We start from the raw sequence: 18,492 nt of genomic DNA, 5'->3' as shown, positions 1-18,492 counted from the left end.
ACCTGATATAGGGACGGTGCGTTGGTTTGGTTACAAAAGAAACGAGGAATGCATACTGTTCCACCTGATGCAAATCGTGATTTCAAGAATATTTTATTTGGCCACAGCTGATGCAACCTCGATTGGACACACAACATTGTATTATTTTATTTGCATGCAAACCAACAGCTCGCCCCACACCATGACCTCTCCTCGGTCTTCCGCCCATAAAATGAGAACTGAGTGAATGTTTACAATCCTCAGGATTTGGCACTGTGGGAGAAGATTTCTCTTGGAACACTGTAGTCATTTCCTACATTCCGAACGCCAGGAAGGGAAGAATTCCTATATGAACAGTGTTCCTCTAAAATTCCCGCAGAATTCCTATGAACCGAACGCAGCCTAACTTCATCAAAAGCGCACTAGTTCTCATAGCACAACCATGGAAAATAGCGGAGCCATAGAGGAGCAACCCCCCATCACACGATGTTGCAATTACCTGTGTAGTCAGATTGTAATATGATGGAACATCTGCTGAGCTAAGAATAGAGCATAAACTTCTTTTTATTTATTGGTTTGGAAAAAAATATACTCAAACATTTGGATTTTTCTGGAACATTCACATGTGTCTATGTGAGCATTTTTTTTATTTTCTGTAGTTTTATTTTCGTTCTTTTTACAACACATTTTTTATATACTTCCTCCGTCCCAAAATTAATGACTCAAGTTTGTACAAGGGAGTATGTTTTTCAGCGAACACACACTTTTTAACATGACAAAAAAAAAATCGAAACGGAAAAAACGGGGACGTAAGTGGGCCGCTTGGGCCGGGCCATGCTGTGTGCGTTTGCCCGACGCAGCGAGAGTCCTCCGGTAAAGGGGTGGCCGGTGGGTACCGGCTCGGGCTGCGGGGTCCTGCAGAAGAAGGTTGTCGCGGCCTCGGGCGGAGGGGTGCCGGCCGACGGTGCATCCCGGAGAGGGGGCGGTGGCCTCGAGCGAGGAGAAGTTGCTGTGGCCTCGAGCGGAGGGGTGCCGACGGCGCATCCCGTCCCGGGGAGGGGGCAGCGGCCACGGGAGGGATTGAGTGGAGAGATGCCGCAGACGAAGGCTACGGTCTCGACCGGAGGATCTGCCGCCCTGGCTGCCCTTCACGGGAACACAACTGCCCAGGATTCCGAAGAATCCGCCGCCAAGCACCGTACAAAGAAGGCACGCACGGTCTCGAGCGGGGAGACCTCAATGGTGGATGCCGATGCCAGCTTGGGTGGAGACATGGCGCACGGCCACCCTGCAAAGGAGCCTGATACTGCCAAGGACTTTCAGAAATCTGATTCAGACGAGACTGTACTACATGCCAAGGAAGAAAACGAGGAGGTGAAAGAGGCGGAGCTTCTGATCCAAATGATGAATGATCTGGGCATAGGAGAGCATGTCAGCGACGACGAGTTCAACGCTTACTTTGATCAGCTACCTTCCATGCCTCGGATCTATCCTGATGCTGTCAAACTGACCAGCGAGGAGCTCGACAAGCAAGTCGTTCGCCTTGCGCTGTACCGCTTCAGATCTTACAAACACAAGGTTCAGTCCACAGTTCCATCTATACAACCATCTATCATCACACATCATGCATTTACTTGTTCTATGCGACGTGTGCTGGATTATTTTATTTAACCTCCTGTATTCATTTAGTTTGATCTTAGTTATGTGCCGTGCCGTCTCATCGTCTGCAGGTGAAAGAGGAGGGGAAGGACGATACGCTGGGCCTTAAGGACGTTTCTGAGGACGAGTGTGATCGACAGTTTCTTAAGAAGTGGGGATACTTCAAGCCGATCGAGGAAAATTGGACACTTGATTGGTATTTCCACCCTGATTACTGCAAAGATCCTTCTCTGAGTGACTACCAACGCCTAGTCCTGCGAAATTATGTGAGTTATCTTCTGATGCACGACTAGTCCTTCAATTCGTATTTCTGGTAGATTGTATTAGAACAACTGTCATGGCTGTTACAATCACACTAAATTCTCCAAAATTATCATAGGAGCGTATCATGCAGCAGTGCCAAGTAGGCATTTAGCTGATGTGACACATCATTGAATGGAGAAAGAGTTGGATTGATCTCATGCCTTCATCTCCTATGGATCCTACAAAATAACAAAAGATGTCGTATAAAATACGACCCCTATGATACTATGCATTGGGGAGGTAGTATTGTAGACTGGTATCATGTTCATGACACTACCCACTGTGAGAGGTGCAATCTCTAGGCGATCTTGCTTACAATAATAGAAAAAGGTATATCAAGGTTCAGATTATAGGCCAATTACATGTAGGTGCGAGTTCATGCTACATCTAGTGAGCTTTAGTAATATTTGCCTGAGACGAGCAATATTATATTCTGAAATGTTTAGCTTGTTAATTTATCAACTTATAAACTGGCCAGACTGACTAATTCAAATATAGTGCTAACTAACTAAGTGTGTTCTTTCACCTTGTTGCTCAGTATTTTATCATTCTGCTCTAAAATAAAATTATTGTTTCCAGCTTGAAAGTCTTTATTTAAAATGTAGCTATTTAGGTTACGTATCGTCCACCGTTGTAAAGTTCTCTAAGAAATGTGTTCTCTCTCTATCCTTCTCAATGTAGGGTGGTACTGAGTACGGCAGGTGGAGTGGCTACCACGAATTCCTTTGTAGCCATGTCATTGAAGAAGAGTATGCCAATTACTGCGAGGAACTATTCAAGCAACTACAGGTATGTATCACAGATCATGTTAAGGAGGTGTCATTTCCTTTGTTCATCATTTCTTTGATATTCTTTTTGGACTAAGGACCTTTTTTTCTCTGCCAACAGTGGATGGAAGGTTATCTAGATGCTCGCCGGCCATCTTATAAGGTAAGTATGGCTATGCGAAAATCTTGGAATGGCGCTGTTGTCTATATATCTTGCAGCGCCCTCACAACTTTGTTGTTGCTTAGTGGGATTGCATATCCTCCCGGGGAGCTTTCCAAGCAATTAAGATCGCTGCTACTACCTTCCCCAAGATCAGTGCGTCTTTAGCTTACTATGGCTACCATGTAGGTTCCCTCACATGAATTATTTCTATGTAGCTTACAATGTAGTCTGTATCTCACAGTTGCTATCTGTCGATTCAGGAGTGTATAGCGAGCATGGGCTATGACAGTTTTTGGTTTAAGGAGTTGGACGGTGTCTATTTTGAGATTTGGCGGCGGGTCACGCAACGAATGGTTAGTACTGATCTGCATTGCACACCAGTTTTCTCTCGTTTTTACAAGTAGTGAATATCCTTAGCAGTGCATGACTTTTGCCTTGAATGATGTTCAGATGAGTTTCAGAGAAGCTCTAGAGGAGGTTTATAATCTGGACAGGTTTCCATTACGCCAACATAGGATGAAAGTTGCACTGGAGGATGACTACATCATGGGGAGAATGAAATCGGAGGTAGGCTCTTTAGGTTTATGGATAATCTGCACTTTGTTGACTTAATATTCCCATTGCGTATGCATGTATGCTAATCTCTTATCATCTTCCTTCCTTCAGTACCGTGCCTGCACGGCAGCCATTACCCCGGAAGTAAGTAAGTAGTGTCTTTTTTGTATGTGTGGCATGCAAGTGCAATATGTTCTTGTATGTGTGATGTAGTCTGCTTGCCTTCAGGTTAAAGAGGATGGAGCTAAGGAGTTGATTGCAGAGGCAATTAGAAAGCGGGTACTGTAATAATATATGATAGAAATCACCTCTGCATTATGTATGCATGCTTTTGAAAGATGATGATTTAGCGTGTGAAATTTATTCTTCTTTTCTTTTCAGATTAATAAGCCAAAGTACTATGATGAGTACATCAGAAAGAAGATTCACATCGCCCGCGTTGTTGGAATCATTCCTCCGCTCTAAGGATTGAAGCAACAGTGTAATCAAGATTCCGAAGAATGAGATGAGCGTCAAACAAGCGTTGTTTATGAGATTACGAAATTGAACCATCCCTCGTCCTTTTGCACTGTGATGTGCTGCCCACAGTGGTTGTGCGCGCAGAAATGCTCGTGACCTATAAGATAATGTGATAGATCATTTATGCAGCTTTGGTGAGCAAATATAGTGGTTAATATATTGTTATTATTATTATTATGCAGAGATTTTCTTTACATTCCATGGTTTTCCAGTGATAGTTACGGTGATGAATCTCTTCTTTCCGAATTAGTAAAAAGAATGACTTATATTTCCCTAGAGAGCTTTTTTTAAAATGCTGAGTAGTATGACATGATCGGATACACATATGGTAGCTTCTTCAACTGTCAGTAGCGGGACGTTCTCTCAATCGGGGAAGGTTTTTGGTGTGGTAAACGGAAGTAGATAAATCTTGGTCACTGTTGTTGTTTTCTCACCCACACAAGGACAACATTGCGCTAACCAAGTGGCAGCAAAAGATGCACTAATTCAGGTTCTTCACGCCTCTGAAGATTATACTCCACTACGGAGTACCAGAAGTATCATGGCTGGACTGAAAAGGAAACCCACATGGAGTGACCAAACGACCCACAGCTTCACTGCAGGAACTCAAACCAAAAGCAGACACCATCAAACAAAGGACCAACGCAAGAACTTTTGCCTACATGGAAACTGCAAAAAAAGAAAAAAAGTCAGAACAAACCCACAGCTTCACAAGGCAGCTTGCTGTTTACCAACGTGCGATTTGGGAGCTTGAGAGCTGAGAGCTGGTAGTGATTTCGGGCCGGCACCAAACCGTCACATCGCCGCATCTGTATTTTGGTGCCTCGTCGTATCGGCTCGGCGACTGAGCCAGGACAGACAGGGACACTGGAACCAGCAAATATACTGCTAGTAGATCACCAAACTCTCGGGAGCTTACTGCTCACCAACCTCCAAATCCCAAAAATATGTAATGATGCAGTGTGGTCTGTGCTTGGTCCTCAGCATAATGGACCTGTCTGCCTGTCTGAAAAAATCACATAAATGGATACATAAAGAGTGCACCCAATCTTCCACAGAATTCTGCACCCTGAAAAATCTACCAGATCCCAAGAACAGACTCTAGGAGACAATGATCGACAAACTTGCTTGTTTAGAGATCAAAAAAGCAACCAAACTTTGAGTTGGTCTCTGTAACATATAAACTCTCAACCATACATAAGAATCAGGTAATGTGAAGACATCAATCAACCTTTATTCCCCAATACAACATGTTCCAATCTCAAAAGCGAGCAATGGAAAAGAGATCCTGTATGCGTGGAAAAATGCCGTGGCATTGCAAAATAGTTACCATACTAATGCTACAGAATCCTGCACCGGAAAAAACCTACGAAAATCCTGAGAACAGGAATACTGCCTCTAGGACAGAATGATCGTCAAACTTGCTTGTTTAGATGTCAGAAAAGCAAACCAAACCTTGAGTGGGTCTATTTGTAACATATAAACTCTCAACCATATATAAGAATCAGGTAATCTGAAGACACCAATCGACCTTTATTCCCCAATACAACATGTTCCAATCTCAAAAGCGAGCAAATGGAGAAGAGTCCCGCAAACGCGGTGAAAATGCAGCAGCATTGCGAAATGGTTACCATAACTAATACTACAGGTGGATAGCAAATCTCATATGAGCGACGGTGCACATCTTGCAGCCTACTTATGTTATGATATATGATAAACAACAGCCCATCCTACTAGAGCGAGCAATACCAGAGGAAGGATCATGGCGGCGACGGGCCGATCAAGGGTTCCTCGCTTGGAAGTCCTTCATGAAGGCGACGAGCTTCTCCACGCCGGAGAGCGGCATGGCGTTGTAGATGGAGGCGCGGACGCCGCCGACCGACCTGTGCCCCTTGAGCTGCAGCATGCCCTCCTTGGCCGCCTCGGCGATGAACTGCTTCTCAGAGTCGGCCCCCTTGGCCAGCGTGAATGGCACGTTCATGAGCGACCGCACCGGCTTGTCCACGGGGCAGACGAAGTAGCCGGCGCTGGCGTCGATGGTGTCGTACAGGATGCCGGCCTTGTGCTGGTTCTTCTTCTCCACCTCGGCGAGGCCGCCCTGGGCGAGCAGGTCCTCGAAGACGAGCCCGCAGATGTAGATGGCGAAGCAGGGCGGGGTGTTGTAGAGCGAGGCGTTGTCGGCGTGGGTCTTGTAGTCGAGCATCACCGGCGTGATCGGCTGCGCACTGCCGACGAGGTCCTTGCGGACGATGGCGATGGTGACGCCCGACGGGCCGACGTTCTTCTGCGCGCCGGCGTAGATGAGGCCGAACCGGGAGACGTCGACGGGCTTGGAGCAGAAGTTGGAGGACATGTCGGCGACGAGGAGGCCCGCCTCGTTCCTCGGCTCCGGGTAGTCCTTGAACTCGACGCCGTGGATGGTCTCGTTGGAGCAGATGTGGAGGAAGCGGGCCTCGGGGTTCTGCGACATGGCCCCGAAGTCCGCCGGGAGGGAGGTGTACTTGGCGGCCTTGCCGGACCACGCGACGGAGGCGGCCGAGTACTTTTTCGCCTCCTTGAAGGCCTTGTCGCTCCAGGAGCCGGAGACGACGAAGTCGGCGGGGTCCGCGGGGGAGGCGCAGAGGTTGAGCGGCGCGGCGGCGAACTGCGTGGTGGCGCCGCCCTGCAGGAAGAGCACCTCGTGGGTGTCGGGGACGGCGAGGAGCGCGCGCAGGTCCGCCTCGGCCTTCTTGATGGCGGCGTCGAACTCCTTGCCCCGGTGGCTCATCTCCATGATGCTCATGCCGGAGCCGCGGTAGTCGACCAGCTCCGCCTGCGCCCTCTGGAGGACGGAGAGGGGCAGCGTGGCCGGGCCCGCCGCGAAGTTGTAGACGCCGCGCTCGCCCGCGGCGGCGAGGGGGGAGGGGGCGGCGGGCGCCGCGACGGCCTGGCAGCGGATCCTGGCGGCGCGCGCCGGGACGCGGGCGGAGGGGCCCGCCTTGGGGCTCGGGCGGTGGAGGAGCATGGAGTTGGGGGTGGCGGCGGCGGCGGCGGCGGCGGGGGAGGCCATCGTGGGGAGAGGGTTTTGGGTGGGTTGGTGCGGGACGGGGGGAGGAGAGATCTATACAGAGTGGGGGGCGGGGGTTGGTGGCGGCGTGAGTGTGGTGTGGTGTGCCGTGCCGGTGGCTGTCTGCTATGTGTATATGCTGCAGCGAAAGTGAAATCAAGGGGATGCAAATTGCAGGCAGCCGGGGCCAAATTGAGACTTGACAGTGATGAGGACGAGGCGTATGTGTGTGGCGAATCTGGAGAAGCTCTCTGCTTCGTTCGTGCCAGGATTGTTTATGTTGCGAATCTAGGGGTTGATGAATTGTTTGCCCGTGCTCCGGCTCATGGTGCTTTTTTGCCTTAATGGATTTTCTTAAATACCATTGCGAACTAAAATTACGACAAGAATTATGAAACGAATAAAGTAGGACACAACTGTGACGAACCACAGGAGATGGCCAGGAAGTTGATCGCCGCGACAGTTCGACATGTATGCACGACAGGCTGCGGAAAAGTGGCAGTCTCCAAATGGTACGCGGCTGCCACAAAGCTTTTTTTTTTTGTTTTTGTTTTTGTTTGCGGAAAACATCCGACCCATGCATCTTTAGTCATGGTAATACAATCAACACCAGAAATAATAAAAATTACATCCAGATATATAGACCAACTAGCGACGACTACAATCACTAAAGCGAGCCGAAGGCGCTCCGCCGTCATCGCCCCTCCCTCACCAAAGCCGGGCAAAACTTGTTGTATTGTAGTAGACAGTCAGGAAGTCGTCGTGCTAAGGCCCCATAGGGCCCACGCACCAGAACAGCATCCGCCGCCGATGAAGAGTAGCGTAGATCAGAAGGATCCAATCTGAAAACACACGAACATAAACGAATAGATCTGAGCAAATCCACCTAGGACAGATCCGCCGGAGACACACATCTACACGCCTACTGATGATGGTAGACCCACCAACGGAACAAGGGCTAGGCCGCGAGAACCTTATTCCATCTTCAGGGAGCCGCCGTCGTCTCGCCTTCCGGACACAAACCCCTAACAAATTTCGAAGACACATCTAAAAACGAAGCCCTCCCACAGGCAAGGGCTAGGATCCACCGCACTCCCATGACCATAAGGCCACCGGAGACGAGACGGACCGGCGCCGGCGCCGGTGGGAGGCGGAGGAACCCTAATTGGGGAGGAGGCGGCTAATCTGAGCAAGACCTGCTCGTACGTTGCCTTTGTTTCTACTATTCTTATAATTCCATTAGCTACTGCCAAAAAGCTTATGGGCGAGGGGCGTTTGTTTTACCTGATAGCATTTGCTAATCATTTTAGTCCGCATATGAGATTTGTCCCAAGTCAAACTTTGTAAAATTTGATCATATTTATTATATATAAAAAAATATGAACATCTACAATACTAAAGTTATATTGTATGAAAATTAAATTCATGACGCATCTAATAATATTGATTTCATATTGTGAATGTTGGTATTTTTCATTATATAATTGGCCAAACTTTGTAAAGTTTGACTTCAAATAAATCTTATATTCAAAGTAAAAAGGGCTGAAGAAAGTATTAGCACTGCCTCTATTCATTGTTATTATAAGATGTTCTATTGTTTTTCCGAATCAGATGTGTATAAACATATTTTAGAGCAGTTTGTTCACTCATTTTAGTCCGTATATATTTTATATTAAAATATCCTAAACATCTTTATAATAGTGATTGGAGAGAGCAGTATATTATAGCGCCTTGTTTGAACGGGCGTTGCCACGGAGTACATAGTGGTGCTAGTAGCCAACACGATCTCTGCTTCCCGGATAATCAAATCAGCCAGTGGTGGATTTGACCCGGAGAGCGTAAAGCTGCCACTGCTTTGGTCCACTCTGAGAAGCATGCTACGCACATTTCTGTATTTGAGGCACGAGGAGCTCCTGCCAGAAAGAAAACAACTACTACTCGCAAGTGTAACTCAGCTCTGGTCTAGATGTGAAATTCAAGTGCATTACACATGTTCTACGTGCCAGAAAGACGACGGTGCCATTTTTACCCCCTTTTGCGAGGTATGAGAAAAATAAAAGGAACACAAAAGAAAAGCAATGTTTTTGTCTTCAAGTCTTTGCTATCTATACCACCAGTTTTACAGTATACCACCTGTGCAATTCCAGCATCCACCATTGCACAACAACATGCCATGTTTTGTCACTTGTTACATACACACATCCAATTCACCACATGACAGCACACATGTCCTCCATCTACTGTCAATGAAACAAATGCTATGGGGTGGGCTATTCTCACATCTCTGTTAGTCCAGCGCCTAGCCACTCATGTGAGAGGGCACGGGTAAAAACAGATCAGTTTCTTTCCTACTCTCCTTCTCTATAACTATTTTCTGCACAACAGGATGGATCACAGGGGCTGTCGCGCCACAGTTAGTTATAGGCAGAGCAGTACCACTTCAGTTACCCGAATGAGGGGGAGGTTGTTGCTTCTTCAAGTCCTGGAAACCCCCTCCATTATTTCTAGCGGCAGGCTGGCGTGTTCCTGTACCGCTTTGGTTTATCGACTGGTAGCCGTGCCCGTAATAGCAACCGGACATGAACCCAGCGGCCTGTGTGCCTTCGGGTTCATGATGGCTCCATCCAGCTAAACTGCTGTAGTCTGCGAACTGGGGGTAGTAATAAGCTGAAGACTGAATCTGATCAAGGTCGCTTTTAGCCTGCGATGCCACAACTTAGACAGAGTTACTTGCAGCAAAGCACAGACAAAAAAATATAAATTTGTGATACTTAATAAGAAATCAATGAAAGGAATGGTGAATCGGGCATATTAAGAACTTCGGTGAGTTAAGCAAAACTGAAAGGAAACATGAAATAGTTCCGCAGGCATATGTTTTCTCTCTCTAGAATACTCAGTCAGCCTACAGCGAATACTACGAAAAATATATTAACCAATAAAAACTACAGGCAGAAAAATAAGCAACAAATTACATAATATGGCAGACTGGCACAAGGCTAAGGATGTACTATATGTAATTCATCACAGCAGTGCAAAAGAAAACAATACATCAATAAGCAGATAGTAAGTATTTTTAAATCAACATTACAAAAGAAAATTCTGTTCTGACTTCTGAGCATGTACCTGCTCATTTGAAAATCCTCCAAAGTAATCTGTCTGTCTTCCAGATGTTGAATTGCCTACCAGAGCTCCAAAAGGCGTAGGTCTCTTCAGTTCTTGAACAGGAGCCTGTGTTTCCTGCACAACACACCTACATAAATACCCCCCAAAAAATACAATGACTGCAGATACTAGAAGTATGTCTCACCTGCTTATTATTGCTCATCGCTTCCTTGTTTGATTGTCTAGTCAGGCCTGATAAGCTCCAAGACGTCTTATTTTCAGATGATGGTATGGTTGGGGTCTTGTCATGTAGCCAGATGCTACCAGTCAAAGTTGCATCAGTCATGAGACTATCCCTACTGTTAGAAGTAACCCTGATATTTGCAGTTGATGAAGGAGCTAAAGAATATTGATCAGCTGGATCAAAATTGATCCCAACATTATCAGCATCCGAAGGAGCCATTTCGATAACTTCACCAGCGTCCACTATACTTTTCAAGTCTAACTGCACAAGATCGCATATAGTTTCAAAATAAGTCCTTAAGCACTAGTGTAAAAAACACTCTTATATTATTGGACCGAGGGAGTAAATGACAAAAGAATATCCACAAAGTTCAGCCAAACTGACCTCACCAAGTCGTACTTTCTTTAGTTGCTCAGCTATTGCTTCAAAGGCACCAGAATTTTCAGTTGCATTCCATACGATGTCCAAGATTAGGTCAAAATTATCCTCAACACATGGATATTTTGATTTCACGATTCTTCGCAAATCTGCAGTAGTTGTAGGCATCTTCTTTGCTTTTGAATTAAAAAAGGAGAGTTAGCCAAGACAATATATCAAATTTTGCAGCATAGCAATCCAAAGAAATCAGTAATACCTATCTCAATCAAAGCCTTGTTTGGCAATACATAACCAGTGCTCTCATCTTGTTCACGAGCTATATAATCTCTCCACTGATGTAGAGCCTGAGAATGAAAAAAAAAATGCTCATGCAATTGAATAACTCTCTCGGTAGAACAAAAAGAAAACATATTATACTCCATGGATATACTAAACTATTGCTTTTCAGAGTCAAAATGATGAAAGTAATGAAATAACGCCAAAGTTTACTTAAAAAAACGCCAAAGTCAATTGACAGCATGATTTGGGACCAGAAAGCTATAAAACCATTTATAGGAGAAGTGCCACATCATATGTTACTATGCCAGGTTTATTGAAGACAGAATAATCATGAGCAATCCAAAAATGAAGAGAGTAATTTCTTACAGAAACAACAGCCAGCTGAGCTGCGGCCAATTCATGTTCCTGCAACCTGTAATAACACACTCGAGTTAATGGGATAAGCACACATATTTTCAGTGTAAACAAAAATGATTTCCCTTAAAGATAAACAAAGTGCAGTAATTGAAGTAACAGCACACAGACCCGTATATGTGGAGGTAAGATTTATCTGTCAGCAGCTCCTTTTCATACAACTGTAAGCAAATATCATTACTGCGCTTTTGAACCTGCAGCTAACAAAAAAGACAGATCAGAATGCCTGTTCCGATAAACTTGTCAGTCAAAAGTGACTACAAGTTGGTTGAGGAACCATCAGTAACACCCAGATTGCAGATTTATGTGAAGCGGAAAGGACACCACATATGGCAACAGGCCAATTTTAAACTGTGTCATGTAGTTCTAAATCAAGGGTTCATTCAGTGAAGGAGACAACATCAACAGTGCTCATTCATATGAATTCATCATACCAGATCAAAACCAAAAGGAAAACAGTAGAACATAAGCTTAACCTCTAAAAGAAGATCGTTTTCACATGTGGACTCCCTTTGTAGTCTAAGTCTCATCAAGTCATATATATACAACAGATAATGTGTATCTTCTCTCGCATACCTGCATAGGGGTAATGTCAAATGGATATATTGACAGAAATAGTAGCGGGGGTAAGAACAATAACTAAACTAAAGAATGGAATATATGGTTTATATGCACAATACTTGATCATTTCATCAGAGAGTGGCCTTGACCTCCAATCTGCATTTTGATATCTACAAGAAAATGTTCACTTTGGTAAGAAACAAATCTCATGGTAGATAATTAGGGAGGTCAGCATGGGTATATCTAAAAATTATGGGTAAATGAGATGTACGTTTTATTCGCTGTGACTCCACAGAAATGATGTAATAGGTGTTCTAGGCTGTTTCGTTCCATCTGTAAAACCCTTGAAGCCTGGTTGGTGTTAGACAGGAAAGTCAAACTTAAGTTTAACATGGCAAAGAAAAAGGTAGGTTTCAAAGCAGAATGCAGAAAAACACAAACAGAGAGTCACAATCAAGAATTATGGTATAGCCTATTTTCAACAGTACCTGTCCTGTGTCAAAAAGATTGCACACATATACTCGGAAGTCCCGCTGGAGCCACATTATATCACGATCTGCCCCATGCATTACCTATTTCCCCAAGAACAAGTGAGGAAAAGGATATTAAAGTGCACAAAGACCGACACAATTTGATGGTTAAGAAAAACCTTTCTCTTGGTTGGATCTTTGAAAAGTTCTTTCAAGTAGGAACCGATGTATATGCGTAGCTTAAGGGTGTCGATAATGAAGTCCTCTGTTCTTGTTGAAATCTGCATCAAGCAGGTCAAACCCTGGAATGACCTATACTGATTGTGCTCCAAATCGACCTGAAAACAGCACAGAAATAAAGCAAAGATTACATTGCTAGCAGTCACCGAGCTATTCCATGCCAGATGACCCAAACAGAGAAAGGCACAAATGGGTTCTTCTATGAGAAGACAAAATAAGCAAAACATGGAACATGATCTTGTTTATGTCTATGATCTGTAATTCATAGCAGGAAGACGGACAAGGCAGGGGAAAGGAAAAAATAGAAGCAGCTACCGATCATACAGAAAGAAAATATAATGCATCAATTACAACAAATTCAAAAGTAAAGGACAGCGGATATAAGCTCACATTGTGTAATATGATTTATAACAAACTGAATTCACTGGATTTGTGGCTGGAGTTTGATGGCAGCAGGTAAGACGGAAACACCTATGGAGCTTATGATAAGTGATTTTGTCAAAAAGTTCTAAAGTAGCACAGTCTAAGACTTTTACCAATAGTTTAAGAATATATGCCTGTCAAACTCAATTAGGGCCCAAAACAGCTACCATACGACAATAACTCAGCCATGTTTCACTTGGATTATTTTGTTGAAAAAATTACTGCACGACTTATGTGCACAAAACTTATGTGCATAATTTCTAATTGATAGCAGGAACAATGTCAACTGAAGCATTTAAAAAGAATCCAAGAAAAATGCACAAGGTACTTGTAAATTTCGAATATAATACAACATAGGCAGCAAACAAGTCTGATACAGATTAATTTGAAATTTAAAGAAAACTTGATTACAAGTGCTTACAGCAAATTCATTTACATCCTTCAACTTGTTAACTAACTCTGTCAATCCTTTCAGGTCTTCTACTAGCGTAAACGGGGTATCGTCTACATCAGCTGGCCTTACTGGTTCACTTTCAGGAACATTTCTGTCAATAAACTGTTCCACAGGTAGTTTTTCCTGCAATGAGATAAAGTATATTTACATCAATTTTAATACATGGACATGCACACAAGAAAATTGCTGTACAACTTAGAACAATTGAAAAGCAGAACGCCATACTACTTTTATGTGGTACAGGTTGCTCTGCAGTGAGGAGATTTAGCCTTTCCTTTTCAAATATCAACATCCATACTAGATCTCTTGTAACAAACTCATCATCTAGTACTTTAGTCAACACGCTAGATGGTTACTTTTCTTTTATCCTTTTCGAGCTCAGAAAACCAACTGTCCAGCAAAAAGAATCAGCAAACGTACGCATTCCCGCTGTCCTGACTGCAAGTGTCATCCTACACTTTTCTCTAGAATAAAGAGACATGCTAGTACCATGACCCCATCTTCTGGATTCCATGTAAACATGTCATGGATCCCCCGAAATAGAAAGAAACGAGATCAAACTATCTTTTGCTCACGGATAGCTTTGAAATTGCAAACAACAAGTGATCAAAGAAAGGGCCATTAACATTTCATTAGATACAGAATTTTCTTACACATGTTGAGGTTCTAGTAATTACTGATGACGCAGTGAACTAACTACTACTACTAGTAAACAAATCTGAGCAGGCAGAGAGCTCTTTTAGTCCATTCGCATGTCGCGTTTCGATCCAGGATTCCTAGTACCAACGACAGAAAAGGGGAGAAGGAAGTAGGAGTAGGAAAGAGGCACTGACCAAGGGGTGGATAGGGCGGGTGCCGTCCTCGCTGCGCTCCAGCCAGACGTGATCGAAGGGCGAGTTGCAGTTGTTGACCCTGATGAGGTACACGTCCTGCGGGCGCGGGATGCTGGGATCGTGGTAGACCACCTTGGGCTTGGCCCCCGGCGCCGCCCAGGGCGCCCTGCCGTCGCTGGCGGTGATCCTGAACGACCCGGCGGCGAGAACGGCATCGGAGGCGCCGGCGCCTGCTTCCTGCCCGCCGGGCGTCCTGTCCTTGTTACCGTCCCCCGCGTCCTCCGCCGCGTCCCCGTCGCTCGGGCCCTTGGACCCGTCCATGGAGGAGCGCGCCGCGGGGACTGCCGCGGCGTGGTGGGTGGGTGGGTGGGTGGGGGGATTGATTGCGGAGGCGGGCGGGAGTGGCGCGAGGCCGGGCAGAGCGCGGTGGCGGGGTATCGGCGGGCGGGGCTAGGGTTTTGGGGGCGGGGCGCCGCGGCTGGGCGGCTGGCCGCGGCAGGGGAGAGGGAGATGAGAATTGAGGGAGGGATGGGAATGGCGGGCGGGCGGTTTCTACTGCCGCTACTCCGGGGCGGGGCGGGCGGGGCGGGCTCGCGACGCCAGCCAGCTCGCGTTTTATTTATTGCTTGACCCGAGCCGACGCGACGGGGCGCCGGGCTGCCCGCTGCCGCCGCTCAGCTGGCACGCCACGCGTCACGGGCGCCTTTGCTTTGCTCTCTTGATCGAACCAACATCTCCTCCCCACTCCACGCACATCTTAACGTCACGGCATAAGCATCGTCATCCATATCTATCTATCAATCTCATCATCTCCTTCTATCTTTGCTCAACGGATATCTCTGTTAGGTTGAGTATGCATTTTTGCACGCGCGATAGCTGGTATAGTACTGTACGTACTAGTAGTAGAATGTGTCCAACTCAAAAAAAAAAAAGTACTGTGGTAGAATGTGTTGGTGCCGAAAAAAAATAATCAAGAACAGTCGTCATCTGGGATTAGTGCCTCCCCTCTCAATGTCTCGATCCTGATGGACGGCGATTGCCTGAATTAATTGCTACCGCGTCATTACAGCCAGCGAGCGACGCCAATCATGAACCAGCGACACGCAAGATCGATCGCGTCTTGGAGATCTCGACGCGGCCCGCGCCCGCGCCCACGCATATCTGAATTCTGAAATTGTTCGCTCTCCGATTCACCACCTCCACGGACGGAGCCGCGGCGCGGGGGACGACGCCTGAGGCGCGAGGGGCCGCTGCCCCGGCCCCGGCTGCGGCCATGTTGCTACGAGGCCCGCAAGGAACATCACACAACCCACCCAGCCCAGCCCACGGAGGAAGACGACGTGCCGTGTGTCGTCGCTGCCCGACCCTCCTGATCTTTTTTTCCCCTTAAAAACACGGAACATGTGTACACATACACTCGCACCTACAAACATATGCACACATACCTTTTTTTACGGTATTTTTGTAGGCTAGTACGTTCGAGAGGCTGAGCCACCCCACACACTTGAAACTGCAGAATGGTTCCATCCTGACATGATTGTTCACTTTTGTTTTGGGGCCTGAATGATTACACAATGATTCGTTCCTACACAAAAGAACATTCGACTGTGTGTTCACGGAATCATGGCGTGGGTTCAAACTGCAAATTATTGTACCAGTGTGAAGCACAAACAAAGCTAACAGACTTGTACATGTATATGAAGCGGTCGCACGGGACGGGGAGTTTCGGTCAGTGTTCTCTTCAACCTGATCGTTGCTCGGCCTTGTCGGCCGTATCAACTCGGACGAACAGTACCAAGTGTTTTTGCTTCAGAAGGATGTTATGCCACTAGGGCTGTAGGGTTTTTTGATCCGGTTTTCCTCATAAACTCAATCAAGATTTCCGATTCAGCTTTCCATATAAATTGGGGGTTTTCACCCGATTTCTCACATGAACCGGCTCAATTTCTTTGAAAATGAGATAAATACGGGGAGCCCCCTCTTTTTCTGTCTTTTCTTTTCTTTTCTTTTTTGGGTTTTTTGCATCGCTAAAATATATTCATAATTTCAAAATAATAATAATAATAAATGTTCATGAATTTAAAAAATGTTCCGAATTCCAAAAAAATCACAAAGTGTGAAAAATGTTCTCAAATTTCAAAATATATTCACGAAATTGAAAAATGTTTGAAAATTTTAAAAAATCACAAATTTGAAAAATGTTCCCGGTTTCAAAAAGTGTTCCAGTTTTCAAAAAAATGTGAAATTAAATATATTTTTAAAAGACTGGCTAAACTAGGGGCGTCGCCCTTTTTTAGGATTTTTTTTTGAACAATTGACATGTGGTAGGTAATGAACAGTACTCAGTGTTGAACGGACGGCGGGTTTCGCGATTGGCTTTCTGACAAGCTCCTTGGTGGCGGTGGTGGCTCCATCTATTGATCGTGTAGGTGACAAGGGGTGTAGTGGCGGGAGGCTTGGGCCTGCTCTGGTCGTGCCCAGATCTAGGGTGGACAAGTTGGCCCTTATTGAGATGGTGGCTGAGACTCCTCTTGGTGGTGCAGGCGAGTGTCCGAGTGAAAGCTTCGCCTTTCTAACGCCGGCGCTGGCGACACTCGTGGGTGCCACTTGCTTCTTGAAAATGTCTTCATGGATCTCGTCATTGTGCTAGAGCTCCTGGTGAAACCTTTGTTTGTGCTCAAACTCGGCAGCGGAGATGCTTCGAGCCGTCACCCTCTTGGGGGCGTTGTCATAGAGCTCAGTAATGTAGAACATTGCATGAAAATAAAAAAATTCCCTATGAAACACCCAAGATCTAATCTAGGAGATGCATAGCAACGAGAGGTGAGTGTGTCTACATACCCTTATAGACCGAAAGCGGAAGCGTATATAACTCAGTTGATGTGGTCGTACTCTTCGTGATCCAATCACGATCAAATCCGATCTAGCATAGAACGGACGACACCTCCACGTTCAACACACGTGCGGCTCGATGACGTCTCCTCCTTCTTGATCCAGCAAGCAAGAGAGGAAAAGTAGATGGGATCTCAACCAGCATGACCGCATGGTGGAGATGGTGGTGGTGCAATCCCGGCAGGGCTTCACCAAACGCTGCCGGAACCAATCTGAGGAGAAAACAAAGTGTTGGGAGAAGTGAAGGAAATATGCCCTAGAGGCAATAATAAAGTTGTTATTTTACATTTCCTTATATCATGATAAATGTTTATTATTCATGCTAGAATTGTATTAACCGGAAACTTGATACATGTGTGAATACATAGACAAAACATCGTGTCCCTAGTAAGCCTTTACTAGACTAGCTCGTCAATCAAAGATGGTTAAGTTTCCTAACCATAGACATGTGTTGTCATCTGATGAACGGGATCACATCATTAGGAGAATGATGTGATGGACAAGACCCATCCGTTAGCTTAGCATGTTGATCGTTCAGTTTTATTGCTATTGCTTTCTTCATGTCAAATACATATTCCTTCGACTATGAGATTATGCAACTCTCGGATACCGGAGGAATACCTTGTGTGCTATCAAACGTCACAACGTAACTGGGTGATTATAAAGATGCTCTACAGGTATCTCCGAAGGTGTTTGTTGGGTTGGCACAGATCGAGATTAGGATTTGTCACTCCGAATATCGGAGAGGTATCTCTGGGCCCTCTCGGTAATGCACATCATAATAAGCCTTGCAAGCAATGTGACTAATGAGTTAGTTGCGGTATGATGTATTACGGAACGAGTAAATAGACTTACCGGTAACGAGATTGAACTAGGTATGATGATAGAATATGTAGGAACCAATATGAGCATCCAGGTTCTGCTATTGGTTATTGACCGGAGATGTGTCTCGGTCATGTCTACATAGTTCTCGAACCCGTAGGGTCCGCACGCTTAACGTTCGATGACGATTTGTATTATGAGTTATGTGTTTTTGGTGATCGAAGTTTGTTCGGAGTCCTGGATGAGATCACGGACATGACGAGGAGTCTCGAAATGGTCGAGAGGTAAAGATTCATATATTGGAAGGTAGTATTCGGACATCGGAATGGTTTCGAGTGGTTCGGGTATTTTACTGGAGTACCGAGGGGTTACCGAAACCCCCGGGGGAA

At 45.6% G+C, this 18,492-nt stretch overlaps 3 protein-coding genes across 3 annotated transcripts; 1 reads left to right on the top strand and 2 right to left on the bottom strand.

Moving 5' to 3' along the window:
• The first annotated feature begins 900 nt into the window (after positions 1-900).
• Positions 901-7,015, top strand: LOC120963084 (uncharacterized). The gene is made up of 10 exons (XM_073496893.1): positions 901-1,557; positions 1,710-1,904; positions 2,623-2,730; positions 2,830-2,871; positions 2,955-3,053; positions 3,132-3,224; positions 3,322-3,438; positions 3,538-3,574; positions 3,655-3,705; positions 3,808-7,015. Exons 1-9 carry the CDS (start codon positions 1,072-1,074, stop codon positions 3,657-3,659), a joined length of 1,182 nt encoding a protein of 393 aa, XP_073352994.1. The 5' UTR covers positions 901-1,071; the 3' UTR covers positions 3,660-3,705; positions 3,808-7,015.
• LOC109779077 (phosphoserine aminotransferase 1, chloroplastic) lies at positions 5,455-6,994 on the bottom strand. Its single transcript, XM_045227712.2, has one exon. It carries the CDS (start codon positions 6,992-6,994, stop codon positions 5,726-5,728), a length of 1,269 nt encoding a protein of 422 aa, XP_045083647.2. The 3' UTR covers positions 5,455-5,725.
• A 2,057-nt stretch (positions 7,016-9,072) lies between the features above and the next one.
• On the bottom strand, positions 9,073-15,068 carry LOC109779078 (protein RRP6-like 1). The gene is made up of 14 exons (XM_020337680.4): positions 14,390-15,068; positions 13,524-13,679; positions 12,619-12,777; positions 12,458-12,541; positions 12,241-12,320; positions 12,089-12,139; positions 11,885-11,984; positions 11,520-11,602; positions 11,361-11,406; positions 10,972-11,059; positions 10,722-10,891; positions 10,299-10,598; positions 10,115-10,228; positions 9,073-9,692 (listed from the first exon to the last, which is right to left on the bottom strand). Exons 1-14 carry the CDS (start codon positions 14,708-14,710, stop codon positions 9,432-9,434), a joined length of 2,013 nt encoding a protein of 670 aa, XP_020193269.1. The 5' UTR covers positions 14,711-15,068; the 3' UTR covers positions 9,073-9,431.
• Positions 15,069-18,492: the final 3,424 nt, after the last annotated feature.

The sequence above is a fragment of the Aegilops tauschii genome, chromosome 4, assembly GCF_002575655.3.
Source record: "Aegilops tauschii subsp. strangulata cultivar AL8/78 chromosome 4, Aet v6.0, whole genome shotgun sequence".
Lineage (NCBI taxonomy): Eukaryota > Viridiplantae > Streptophyta > Magnoliopsida > Poales > Poaceae > Aegilops > Aegilops tauschii.
Note: the sequence above shows the minus strand (reverse complement) of the source record. Positions and strands in the feature narration are given on the sequence as shown.